The sequence below is a fragment of the Mustela lutreola genome, chromosome 16 (genome assembly GCF_030435805.1).
Source record: "Mustela lutreola isolate mMusLut2 chromosome 16, mMusLut2.pri, whole genome shotgun sequence".
In the NCBI taxonomy this organism is placed as follows: Eukaryota; Metazoa; Chordata; class Mammalia; order Carnivora; family Mustelidae; genus Mustela; species Mustela lutreola.
In genome coordinates this window covers 25,698,665-25,712,729 of record NC_081305.1, presented here as the reverse complement: position 1 = coordinate 25,712,729, position 14,065 = coordinate 25,698,665, and the positions used below count along the sequence as shown (strand labels likewise).

The 14,065-nt window shown below is 39.0% G+C and overlaps 1 protein-coding gene across 7 annotated transcripts in view; it reads right to left on the bottom strand.

Annotated features, from left to right (window-relative positions):
• CNOT1 (CCR4-NOT transcription complex subunit 1) overlaps nt 1-14,065 on the bottom strand; it is a 111,790-nt gene that overhangs the window by 73,616 nt on the left and 24,109 nt on the right. For all 7 annotated transcript variants that reach the window (XM_059152689.1, XM_059152694.1, XM_059152692.1 and 4 more), the window contains exon 2: nt 9,897-10,172. In XM_059152689.1, coding sequence (XP_059008672.1) covers nt 9,897-9,998 — 102 coding nt within the window. In that variant the 5' untranslated portion in view covers nt 9,999-10,172. The remainder of the gene's footprint in view (nt 1-9,896; nt 10,173-14,065) is intronic.

Sequence of the window (14,065 nt, the reverse complement as noted above, 5' to 3'; positions counted from 1 at the left end):
GTCATATCTCATTTCATTGCACTTTGTAGATAATGTTTTTTGTTTATCGAATTGAAGATTTACAGCAACTGTCTACAGTACCATTTCTACAGAAGCATTTGCTCGCTTCTTGTCTGTCACATTTTGGTAATTCTCACAATATTTCAAATTTTCCCATTATATTTCTTATGGTCATCTGTGATCAGTGATCTTGGATGTTACTATTAGAATTGTTTCAGGGCACCATGAACTACGCCCATATACAAGGGCAAACGTAATAAATATCTTGTGTGTTCTGTCTACTCCACCAACTGGCTGTTCCCCAAACTTCTATCTTTTACCTGAGACACAGCAATACTGAAATTAGACCAATTAATTACCCTACAATGGCCTCCTAAGTGTTGAAGAGTCAAACACATCTCACTTGAAATCAAAAGATAGAAATGATTAAGGTCAGTTGAGGATGGCATGTTTAAAGTCGAAAAGGCCAAAAGCTAGTCCTCTTGTGCCTATGTTAGCCAAGGTGTAAATGCAAAGAAAAAAATTCTTAAAGGAAATTAAGTGGTACTCCAAAGAACATACAAATGATAAGAAAGAAGAGTCTTACTGCTGGTACGGAGAAAGTTTTGGGGGTCTACACACATCAAACCAGCCACAGCATTCCCTTAAGCCAAAGCCCTAACCTCTCTCGAACTGTATAAAGCCTGACATAGATGAGGAAGCTACAGAAGAAAAATATGAAGCTAGCAGAGGTTGGCTCATGGGGTTTAAGGAAAGAAGCCATCTCCATAAAAGCACAAGGTAAAGCAAAGGCTGATAAAGAAGCTACAGCAAGTTGTCCAGAAGATCTGGCCAAATAATGAAGGCTGCTACACTAAACAACAAATTTTCAATGAAGATGGAAACAGACTTCTATTAGAATGAGATGCCATTTGGGACTTTCACAGCTAGAGAAAAGTCAATGCCTACTTCAAAGGACAGGCTGACTCTCTTGTTAGGGACTAGTGCACCAGGATCAAAGGACAGGCTGACTCTCTTGTTAGGGACTAGTGCACCAGGAGTCTGTATGTTGAAGCCAACGTTCAGTTACCATTCTGAAAATCCTTGGGCCCTTACAAATTATGCTAAAGTGACCCTGCCTGTGCACTATATAAATCGAACAAAACCTGGAGGACAGCACATTTGTTTACAACATGGTTTACTGAATATTTACTGTTGAGACCTACTGTTCAGAAAGAGGTTTCTTTCAAAATATTACTGATCCCTGACAACGTACCAAGTCACCCAAAAGCTCTGATCAAGATGTGTAACAAGATTAATATTGTTTTCTAGTCTGCTAACACAACATCCATTCTGCAGCCTATATGGATCAAGTAGTCACCTCAACCTTCCAGTCTTGCTATTTAAGAAATATCTTAATATTTAAGAAATACATTTCTTAAAGCTAGAGCCACTACAGATAGCAATATTTTTAATGGATCTGAGCAAAGTAAACTGAACCTTTTGGGAAGGATTTGCCATTCTAGATGCCATCCAAGAAGAACATTCAAGATTCAGGAAGAGGTCAAAATACCAACATTAACAGGAGTTAATGGAAGAAGTTGATTCCAACCCTCAAGGATGACTTCAGGGGATGAAAACTTCAGTGTAAGAAGTAACTACAGATGGGGCCGAAATAGCAAGAGAACCAGAACTGATGATTTAACTTAATTGCTGCAATCTCATGATAAAACTTTAACAGATGAGGAGCTGATTCTTTTGAATGAGCAAACAAAGTTTCTTGAGATGGAATTTACTCCTGTTGAAGATTTGGAATGACAAAAAAGGTTAGAATATTACATAAATTTAGCTAATAAAGAAGGAGGTTTGAGAGGACTCTAATTTTTTTTTTAAAGATTTTATTTATTGGGATGCCTGGGTGGCTCAGTTGGTTAAGCGGCTGTCTTCGGCTCAGGTCATGGTCCCAGTGTCCTGGGGTCGAGTCCCACATCTGGCTCCTTGCTCGGCAGGGAGCCTGCTTCTCCCTCTGCCTCTGCCTGCCACTCTGTCTGCCTGTGCTCACTCTCGCACGCTCTCTAACAAATAAATAAAATCATTAAAAAAAAAAAAAAAGATTTTATTTATTTGAGAGAGAGAGAGCAAGCATGAAAAGAAGGGGGTCAGAGGGAGAAGCAGACTCCCCTCAGAGCTTGAGCCTCATGTGGGACTCAATCCCAGGACTCTGGGATCATGACCTGAGCTGAAGGCAGTCACTTAACCAACTGAGCCACCGAGGCACCCAGACTCAAATTTTTTTTTAGGATTTTACTTATGTATGTATTTGAGAGAGAAAGCATGCACAAGCAGGAGGAGGATCAGAGGAAAAGGAACAGCAGACTCCACCTTGAGCAGAGAGTACAATGTGGGGCTCCATCTTAGGACCCTGAGAGTTTATGAATGAGCCAAAATCAGGAGTTAGGCGCTCAACCAACTGAGCCACCCAGGAGCCCAGGACTGACTCCAATTCTGAAGAAAGTTCTACTGTGGGTAAAACGCCATCAAAGAACATCATACACTACAGAGAAATCATTCATAAAAGGAGAATCAATCAATGTGGCAAACTTCACTGTTGTCTTATGTTAAGAAACTGCCACAGCCACTCCAACCTTCAGCAACCACCACCCTGACCAGTCAGCAGCCATCAACAAAAGGTAAAACCCTCCACCAGCAAAAAGATTAACTCTGCTCAAAGGTTATATGATAACATGCTTTAGCAATAAAGTATTTTTTAACAGAAGTGTATACTTTTTAGACATAATGATTTTACATACTTAATAGGCTATACTACAGTATAACAGAACTCTTAAAATTCACTTGACTCACTTTACTGCAATGACCTGGAACCAAACTCACCTTATCTCTGAGATATGTCTAGGAATACCTCTGGGATAGCCTAAGAGCTCCCCTCCCTTCCCCCCTACCTCCTAAAAAAGTAAACTATTTTCCATAACCATAGTGCTATTAACAACGTCAGGACTCTTTATCTGAACTCGACTGTACAGTGTGGAACAGGGTAAACGGCTTTTTATATCACTGAAAATGGAATTTTGTGCATGGGGAAAAAAGACAGAGAGAGATTTCCAATCATGAACTGAAAGTAAAGATAAGGGGCGCCTGGGTGGCTCAGTCGTTAAACAACTGCCTTCCGCTCGGGTCATGATCCCAGGGTCTTGGGATGGAGCCCAGCATCAGGCTCCCTGCTCAGTGGGAACCTGCTTCTCCCTCTCCCACTCCCCTGCTTGTGTTCTCTCTCTCACTGTCTCTCTTTCTCTGTCAAATAAATAAATGGAACCTTAAAAAAAAATTTTTTTTTAAAGTAAAGATAAATTGGAAATATCAGAAGTATCAGTATGAACTCTTCGTATATTTGCTCTTTAGCTTTGTACATCGAAAGGCCTAATACTGAACAACTGATCATCAGTGAGCAAACACAAGCGCTGAAATAACTTCCTAAGCCCAAAATGGTGCCATTACTACCCAGTGTGCTGTGTCAGCAAATCAAAACTTAGGTAACTTTCAAATCTCTATAAATGCTCCACTCGACCAGAAATGCAATATATTTTTATCAGTGTATCAGTTAACCAATACCCAAAGGTCAAGCCAACTCTGTGCCTTCTCACCTTAAATAAGGTTGACTATGTGGCCCCAACCAACCAGATGTTTTCCATGTCTCTTCCTTGTTTTTTATTTATTATCCTATAAAAATAGCTTCTTTCCTTCTGCCCCATTTTGTAGTCCTCCTAAAGAGGATTGTCCACTTAATGAAGTACTAAATAAAGTTTTTTCACATGACCTAAGTTGTCTCTCTTAATCACTTCTTAACTCAAGAGACAATCTCCATATCCCATTTCCCACTAAATAAAACCAAGGCCTCTTAAAGAAACTGCTAATTCCAGGGGCGCCTGGGTGGCTCAGTGGGTTAAGCCGCTGCCTTCGGCTCAGGTCATGATCTCAGGGTCCTGGGATCGAGTCCCGCATCGGGCTCTCTGCTCAGCAGGAAGCCTGCTTCCCCCTCTCTCTCTCTGCCTGCCTCTCCATCTACTTGTAATTTCTCTCTGTCAAATAAATAAATAAAATCTTTAAAAAAAAAAAAAAAGAAACTGCTAATTCCAGGTCCAAAGCAAAAAATACACAAGATGACTCTAGAATATTTTAGTTTCCAGTGCTTCTGAAATGATATCAAGGACTATAAATATTACAAAATAGGAGGACAGGGGACTCCAAAGCCAACAAGAATAAGCACTCACTGGCCAAAGAGTTTCATCAGTAATACTTTTCAATAAACTCAAATATATCAAATATGTTAAAAATACATGAGTTCCTGGGGCATCTGGGTGGCTCAGTAAGTTGAGTGAATGACTCTTGATTCCAGCTCAGATCATCTCAGGATTGTGGGATCGAGCCCAACATCGGACTCTGCACTGAGGGGAGTCTGCTTGGGATTCTCTCCCTCTACCCCTACTCCCATCCACACACGTGCATGCATGCATGTTTGCTCTCTAAAAAGATAAACCTTAAATAAAATACATGAGTTCCCAAGAATACTAAAAAACTCATTTATCGGTCATGTTTGGAAGATGCTCAGAAAGAAGTTACTTTGATAACTGGCAAATAAATAGAGAATCAAGCACTGATCTTGCCCTTCCTATATACAATGTATCTCAGGTAGCCATATAGTTGGTAAGGGTAAGTTTCCCTTTACATAACTATTTCAAGAATGCTTAACAATAAGAGTAACAACATTTCACAATCCCTAACAAATTAATGAATCCAGTCAATGAACAAAGCCCGCTAAAAATCACAGAAGTAGAGGCAACCAGACACTGCAAAGCTCCTGATGGAAGTACACACCATCATCAACTACAAACCGTCCTAAAAGGCGGAAACTCTTAATCTGACTGCATTTCTAAATATACTAACTTACAGAAAATAGAAACTGCAATAAAAGAACATGTTAAACACCACTACAGCAAAATTCACACTCTGGATAATTACAAGACAAACAAGGCAAACAATCTGATTTAACAAAGTAAGTACTACAAGAAAAAAAGAGTGAGGGAAAACCAAAGATTTTAAAAGAGATCTGATAAGAGCCAATGCAACATACATATTATTTGGATCCTAATTCAAACCCATGTGTGATAAAAATTTTTTAGATGAAACAAAACAAGAAACTTGAGTATTAACTAGATAGTACATGTTTAAAAAATACTGTTTTGTTTTTTTTGTTTTGTTTTTAAGAGAGAGCATAAATATGAGTCCATGAAAGCTGGGAAGGGGCAAAGTGGGAGAGAAAGAGAATGTCAAACAGGATCCACACCCAGTGCAGAGCCCCAAGTAGTGTTCCTTCTAATCTACCCTAAGATCATGACTTGAGCAGAATGTTTAACCAACCGAGCCACCCAGGCACCCCATAACATGTTTTAAATTAAAATGTGAGAGAGGAAAATAAATAAATAAATAAAATGTGAGAGGGGGCGCCTAGGTGGCTCAGTCAGTTAAGCATCCAACTCTTGATTTCTGCTCAGTCATGATCTCAAGGTTGTGAGATCAAGCTCTGCATTAGGGTTCATGTTCAGCATGGAGTCTGCATGTCTCTCTCCTTCCCTCTTTGCTTTTCATCCAGTTCATGCACATGCTGGCTGTCTCAAATAATAAAACCTTTAAAAAAAAAAGGTGACTAAAAAACTAACGTATGGTACATAGCAGATGATTAAATAGTAGCGGCATAAAATTGTCAGGGCACATTCTGACCAACACAGCTTTCAGAATTTATCCTAAGGAATTAATCTGAATAAAGGAAAAAAGGTTGATAAGTCTTTAATGATGAGGTGTTACTGGATTTGTTTCTTCAAAGATGAAAATTCCAGGATTTAGAATGACTTAAAGGACCCTGAAATTCAGATTGAGGAGGTTAGATTTTGTTCTCTACTAAAAAGACCCCTGAAGGTATTAGAACAATGAACTTAAGCACTGTAATTCATCAAAGCATTAATTGCAATAAACCCTATAAGCATAAAAAGCTGATTATTACAATAAACTACATACACTGAAATACTACATGAAAAGAAAAAAAATCAAATAGGAAATGAGTAATTCCAAGAATTCAGCGCTTCCATCAGAAAGGAAAGGAGAAGAGTAGCCCAAGAATGAATTTCTAAGAATTTATCCTACATAACACATACATAAAAAAAAAGTTTTAATGCACTGTCAATAGCAAAAGCAAAAAATAAAGTATATAATCTAAATGTCCATAAATAGTGAAATAAATGTTTCATCCATATAATGGTTTCCTATACAGCCTTAAAAGAACAAACTTTTTATGTACAGGATAAGGAATAATTTTTTTTTTAAGGAAGGCTCCACGCCCAACTGGACTCAAACAAAACCCCAAGAGATCAAGAGTCAGATGCTCTACCGACTGAGCTAGCCAGGCACCCCAAGAATAATTTCTACGATAGACTGGTAAGTTAAAAAGGAAACAGGGACACTTAAGTGGCTCAGTCGGTTAATGCTCTGCCTTTGACTCAAGTCAAGATTCTAGTGTCTTAGGATCAAGTCCCACATCAGGTTCCTTTGCTCAGTGGGAAGCCTGCTTCTCCCTCTGTCCCTCCCCAATTTGTGCTCCAACAAATAAATAAAATCTTTAAAATAAACAAATAAAATTAAAAAGAAACAACCAAGATACAGAAAACTATCATATGCCAATATGTGAAAAAAGAATGAAAGTATTTTACTAAGTTTTTTCTTTTAACTTTTAAAAAATAGCTTTATTTAACCTGATTTAGCTTTATAAAAATAATATTTTACTATTTTCTATGTGCAAGCATCTTTGGAAGAACATTTAAGAAACAGCAAACAGGGGCGCCTGGGTGGCTCAGTGGGTTAAGCTGCTGCCTTCGGCTCAGGTCATGATCTCAGGGTCTTGGGATCGAGTCCCGCATCGGGCTCTCTGCTCAGCAGGGAGCCTGCTTCCTCCTCTCTCTCTCTCTCTGCCTCTCTGCCTACTCGTGATCTCTGTCTGTCAAATAAATAAATAAAATCTTTAAAAAAAAAAAAGAAAAAGAAACAGCAAACATCAGTTGCCTGTGGGCAGAGAAAGAGTGGGTAGCTGGGGTAATCAGGTTAGTAATATTACCTATTTTAAAGACCTGAGTGGCTCAGTCAGTTAAGCATCTGCCTTCAGCTCAGGTCATGATCTTGGACTCCCAGGACTGAGTCCCTGCTCAGCAGGGAGTCTGCTTCCCCCTCTGCTCCTCACCCTGCTAGTGCTCTCTCAGGTAAGTAAAATCCTTTAAAAAAAAAAAAAAAGGGTGCCTGGGTGGCTCAAACTCTTAAGTGTCTGCCTTTGGCTCAGGTCATCTCTGGGTTCTGGGATCAAGCCCCCACATCAGGCTCTCAGCTCAGAAGGGAGTCGGCTTCTCCTTCGCCCTCTGCCTCTCCCCTCAACTCGTGCTCTCTATCCCTCCCTCCCCCAAATGAATAAATAAAATCTTTAAGAATGAAAAAACAGGGACGCCTGGGTGGCTCAGTGGGTTAAGCCTCTGCCTTTGGCTCAGGTCATGATCTCAGAGTCCTGGGATCGAGCCCCACATCGGGTTCTCTGCTCAGCAGGGAGCCTGCTTCCTCCTCTCTCTCTGCCTGCCTCTCTGCTTGCTTGTGATCTCTCTGTCAAATAAATAAATAAAATGTTTAAAAAAAAAAAAAAAAAGAATGAAAAAACAGGGGCGCCTGGGTGGCTCAGTGGGTTAAGCCTCTGCCTTCAGCTCAGGTCATGATCTCAGGGTCCTGGGATCAAGCTCTGCATCAGGCTCTCTGCTCAGCAGGTAGCCTACTTCCTCCTCTCTGACTACTTGTGATCTGTCTCTCTCTCTCTCTCAAATAAATAAATAAAATCTTAAAAAAAAAAAGAATAAAAAATAAAAATTAAATTACCTCCAAACACACACCCCAAAAACAAGGAAAGGAGAAAAAACTCCTGAACAATTAATTCTTAGATTTAGCTCAAATAATCAGGCACCTATTTCATTTACAACTTGTATGTATGTACTACCTACCTTATGTAACAACTGTTAATTTATAATGTAGAAAAAGGAGAATTTCCTTTTTTTTAAATAATGCTTAGGACAGGAACTATACTAGGTGCTCTTCTTAACTTCATTTAATCCTAAGAAGGATGTCAGACAAATTTTATACTTAGCCTTATTTTGCAAATGAGGAAAATAATGTTCAGAGAAGATAACCTACTGTCACACAACTAATGAATTTTAATTTAATAATATATACAATTTTAAGTATAATACTCCATTTATTAATGAAAAGGGGGTACCATCACTTCAACTAAAATATAGTATACTATTTAACTCTCATAAAGATTGAATGAAATGCTCTATAAAACACACTTGTACTTGAGAACAGTTTAATTTTTAAAACTTGGGGAATCAGGACACCTGGGTGGCTCATTCCATTATGCATCTGTCTTCAGCTCAAATCATGATCTCAGGGTCCTGGAATCAAGCCCCACGGAAGCCCACATCAGGCTCCCCGCTCAGCAGGGAGTCTGCTTTCCCCTCTCCCACTGCCCCTCCCCAACTCATGAGCACGTTCACTCTCTCTAATGAATAAATTAAATCTTCTTTTAAAAAGAGTAAATATTGGAGGGGGTCAATGGCAAAAAAACTGGGGGGCAAAGGATGAGAACTGACATTTTCTCCAAAGATACACAAAATGCCTATGAAAAGATGTTCAACACCATTAGCTACATAAGCAAAATAATGAGGTACCTGTTCACATCCACTAGAATGAGTATAAACAAAGACAAAAAATAATGAGTGTTAGTGAGGATGAGGAAAAATTGGAACCCTCATTCACTACTTGTGGAAATGAAGAGATGTGGTACCCTGGATAAAGTCTGGAAATTCTTCAGGAAGTGAGAGTTATCCTATAACCCAGCAATTCCATTCTTTCACATATACCCAAAAAATTAAAATCAAATATCCATCCAAAAACTCATAAACAAATGCTGAAAGCCACACTACTCACAACAGCCACAAAATGGAAACAAATTAAATATCCATTTTACAGATAAACTGGAGAATATTCAAAGAACTATTATTCTTATAAATAATATTCACATCGTATTATTACCCATAAAAAGGAAGGAAGTATGGACACAGACTCCAACATAGATGAATCTTTTTCTTAAAGGGGGGGGGAAGTGAGGGAGAGAATCTTAAGCAGACTCCACACCCAGCACAGAGCCCAAGGAGTAGCTCAATCTCGCCACCCTGAGATCCTGACCTGAGCCAAAATCAAGAATCGGACATTTAACTGACTGAGCCACCCAGGTGCCCCAACAAGATGTATGAATCTTAAAAACATTGCGCTAAGTGAAAGAAAACAGGCACAAAAAGCCCCATCTGTTATGACTCCATTTATATGAAATATCCAGAAAAGCGGAAAGATTAGTGGTTGCCAGGAGCTGGAGAGGGGAGGGAGAGCAACTGCTAATGGATTCAAGTATTTCTTTTTGAGGCGATGAAAACATTCTAGATTTAGATGGTGATGATTAAGTAACTTTGTGAATCCACTAGAAACTACTGAATTGCACATTTTATAAGGGGGAGCTTTACAGTTTGTGAAATATATATCTCTCTCTCAATTTTAAAATGTAGATAAGAAAAAAATGAGACTAAACCAAGTCAGGTATTCATAATTTTTACAGAAAAATTTGTATCTGTGACTCCTTAAAAAAAAAAAAAAAAAAAAAAAAAAAAAAGATTGGGATAAAATCTCTTTTATATATTAAAGCTGAGGAGAACGTTCTTTCTACTATACACTCATTCCTTTAATGGTACTTGTTTTCTATGTTTACTTACATGTTGTATTTCCTGCTGGCTGGCTCGGTAGTTTTTCTTGGTTAAATTGTCCACCAGGTAGCTGATTTGAGACAAGGCCAGCGAGAGCGAGTCAAGATTCATTGCTGGTTGGGGCGGAAGCAGGCGGCCGAGCCCGGCGCAAAATCACCATTATTCCCCTTTAGTCACCTCAGAGGCAGGTTAATGCTTTCCTTGTAATTAGCCTATATCTGATGTCTGTACAGTGTCTTCAGTTCTTCTTTACCAGGGGTATTACTCTGTTCTGAAACATGGCACCTGTTTTAAAAAAAGAAAAGGATAAAAATCAGATTTTTTATTTAGTTTTTTACTAGGAGAAAAAGAGTTAAAACATTATCATCTCTCCATCTTAGTACCTGAAATCCCACTAAAGACTCAGGGAAAAAAAATTAGTATGTCTCAACCACCAATTACAGAAGATGCCAAGTCTGAAAAGTAGGCAGGGCCAATATAAAAAGAAGTATCCCCCCTTAAAAAGCTGGAGTTTAGCAAGACAACCTGTATTATCTGGATGTCTATTTATAAATCTACTTCAAAATGATTATTTATACTATACCCTTGAGAAACAGGAAAGTACTTAGAATTAGGGTTCATGGAAAAAAACATTCATCTGACATTTTCCATTTTCTGTTCCTCTTCCCAGAGCATCTACAGCCTATTTACAAGATCCCATTTATTTAACTAAGTTAATGTGCATTAACTTTCATGCACGGTTTTGCAATCAGTTTGGTCCTACAGCTGTACCTTAGGGTATATGTTTCAGGTATTTGAATCACTGTCTCAAAGGCAAGTAAGGGCTTCAGAACCCAAATTCCTTCCCACATTGATGAGAATTTTACTAGGAAGATTTAGAAAGGGAAGCCCAAAGCAGAAAATGACAGGATGCTTATCAGTTTAATTCCAACCATGGGCTGAGTCCAAGTAACTATTCTGTATTACAAAAAAAGTGAGGGGGAGGGAAACCACAAATTTTTCTTATGAATTCATCAAGTATTGCTGCTGAAACACAAAAATCTGAAAACAGATGAACTTACATACAACTTCATGCTGTGAAATCAGCTCATAATTTCATTACAATCAGAAAATTCACAAAGATTAAAAGACCCTCTTAAGGGCATTTAAAACCTTTACCTTTAACAATTTCTAAACGAATTAGAAACACTACATTGTTTTGTTCTGTTTCATGTTATACACAGCAAAAGCTGGACCAACCATATCCCTACACGTGCTCCTCAAAAAAGAATAGGAGAGGCCTGAAAATGTGCCAAGATGTTTTTTGTTCATTCTAAATAACATGTGAGAAGTTAAAGACAAATTGCATTACTATCTATCCATTACATGCAACTAGACTTGCCTGCTATAAATCTTAGAGAAGCTTTCTTCATGTTCTGGTCATAGCTCATTTTCTGTATCAGACCAATAAAATTATCCAAGTTCGAGAACATACTAACAAGAAGACAGGCAAAAAGAGGACTCATCAGACTTTTAACAACGGTATTGTGTACAACATTTCTTGAAATTTAAATTGGCAATACTACAAAAAGTGTTTATTGCGCTATCCTTAAACCTTTAATTCCACTATTAGGAATGTATCCCCGCCCCCCAAAAAAGTATCTCTCCATACCTATGAGTTCTTTTTGCCTCAAGAACTCAAAGGACACATATTTTCAGGTAAGTCTATCTCAGTAAAAAGAAAAAGTGAAGTAAAACAGTAAAAAGTAACTCTTCGGGAGCACCCAGGTGGCTCAGTTAGGTGTCAGACTCGATTTCAGCTCAGGTCATGATCTCCAGGTTGTCTGGCCAGCAACGGGCTCCAACACTCAGCAGAGAGTTGGCTTGACTTCAGATTCTCTCCCTCTGCCCCTCCTTTGGCTCAATGCATTCCCAAATAAATAAATCTTAAAAAAAAAAAAAAAAAAAGTCTTAGTTGAATCTAAAGAAAGCCCTTGACTATACAGTGAAACTACAAAACTCTGTTGAAATCAAAGATGACACAAACAAATGGATACAAATGTTAATAGATTAGAAGAGCTAATACTCTTAAATGTCCACACCACCCATTCAGCAGGTTAAGCATCTGAAACTTGATTTCCGTTCAGGTCATGATCTCAGAATTGTGAGACAGAGCACCATATCAGACTCAGCAGTAAGCATGGTGCCTGCTTAAGATCCTCTCTCTCTCCCTCCCTCCCACACTAAAAAAAAACTAATAAAAATAAAATAATTTTTTTTTTTTTTAATTTAAAAACTGAATGGTTCCTTGGTGGCTCAGTGGTTTAAGCCTCTGCCTTTTGCCCGGGTCATGATCTCAGGGTCTTGGAATCGAGCTCCAAATCGGGCTCTCTGCTCAGCAGGGAGCCTGCTTCCCCCTCTTTCTCTGCCTGCCGCTCTGCCTACTTGTGATAAATAAAATATTTTAAAAATTTTTTGGAAAAAAAAATGTCCATGTCAAGGGTGCCTAGGTGGCTCAGTGCACTAAGCATCTGCCTTTCGCTCAGGTCATGATTCTGAGGTCCTGGGGCCAAGCCATGCATCAGGCTCCTTCTCCCTCTAATCTTCTCCCCCCACCCCCACCCTCCTTGGTGTTAATGTGCTCTCTGTGAAATAAATAAAATCTTTTAAAATTTTTAATTAAAAAATAAATAAATAAAATGTCCATGCCACTCAAAGCCATGTAGATTCAACACAAACCCTATGAAAATTCCAATGGCATTTTTCACATAAATAGGAAAAAAATCCTAAATTGGTATGGAACCACAAAAGATCCCCAAAAGCCCAAGCAATCATGAGAAAGAGAACAAAACCAGGGGCTCCTGGGTGGCTCAGACTGTTTAAGCATCTGCCTTCGGCTCAGGTCATGATCCCAAAGTTCTGGGACTGAGCTCTGCATGAGGGTCCCTGGCTCAGCAGAGAGCCTCCTTCTCCTTCTTTTGCAGTTCCCCCTGCCTGTGGTCTCTGGCTCTCACTTGCTCTCTGTCAAATAAATAAATGAAGTATTCACAATAAAAGAACAAAACTGGAGGCATCACACTTCTTGAACTCCAACTGTACTACAAAGCTACAGCAACTAAAACCATATGGTACCAGCATAAGAACAGACCCACAGACCAAAACAACAGAACAGAAAGCACATACAGTCAAACAGTACTTGGTAAGGGAGACAAAGCAACCAATGGAGAAAGGATAGTCTCTTCAATAAACAGTACTAGGAAAACTGGATAACTACATGCAGAAAAATCAAAGTGGACTTCTATCTTACACCACTCACAAAAATTAACTCAAAACGGATCAAAGACTTAAACATAAGACCTGATACCAAACAAATTCCTAGACAAAAACATACAAAGGAGGGCACCTGGGTGGCTCAGTGGATTAAAGCCTCTGCCTTCGGCTCGGGTCATGGTCCCAGGGTCCTGGGATGGAGCCCCACATCCAGCTCTCTGCTCAGCAGGGAGCCTGCTTCGCCCTCTCTCTCTGCCTGCCTCTCTGCCTACTTGTGATCTCTGTCAAATAAATTAAAATCTTTAAACAAACAAACAAACACACAAAGGAAACTTTCAGGGCAAGTCTTGGCAATGATTTCATTTTTTAACATGATACCAAAAGCACAGCAAACAAAAAAAATAACAAATGCGACATCAAAATTAAAAGTTTCTTCACAACCAAAGAAAAGACAAAATGGAAAGGCAACCTACAGAATGAGAGAATATCTGCAAAACACGTACCAGATAAGAGGTTAATGTACTAAATTTATTTAATTCATTTGAGAGACAAAGAGTACAAGAGGAAAGCCAGAGGGAGAGAGAAGCAGACTCCCTGCTGAGCTCAAAGCCAGACATGGGGCTTGATCCCAGGACCTGGAGATCATGACCTGAACCAAAGGCAAACACCCAACCATCTAAGCCACCCAGGCACCTCTATACTAAACTTATTTTAAAAAATTTTAAAAAATTTAAATAAACCCTCCTACAACTCAGTAACAAAAAAATCAAAATCCAATTAAAAAATGGGCAGAGAACCTAAACAGACATTTTCCCAAAGACAACATCAAAGTAGCAAACAGGTATCTGCAAAGGTGTTCATCACTAATCATCAAGGGAAACGCATATCAAAATCAGGATAAAGGGGCACCTGGGTGGCTCAGTGGGTTA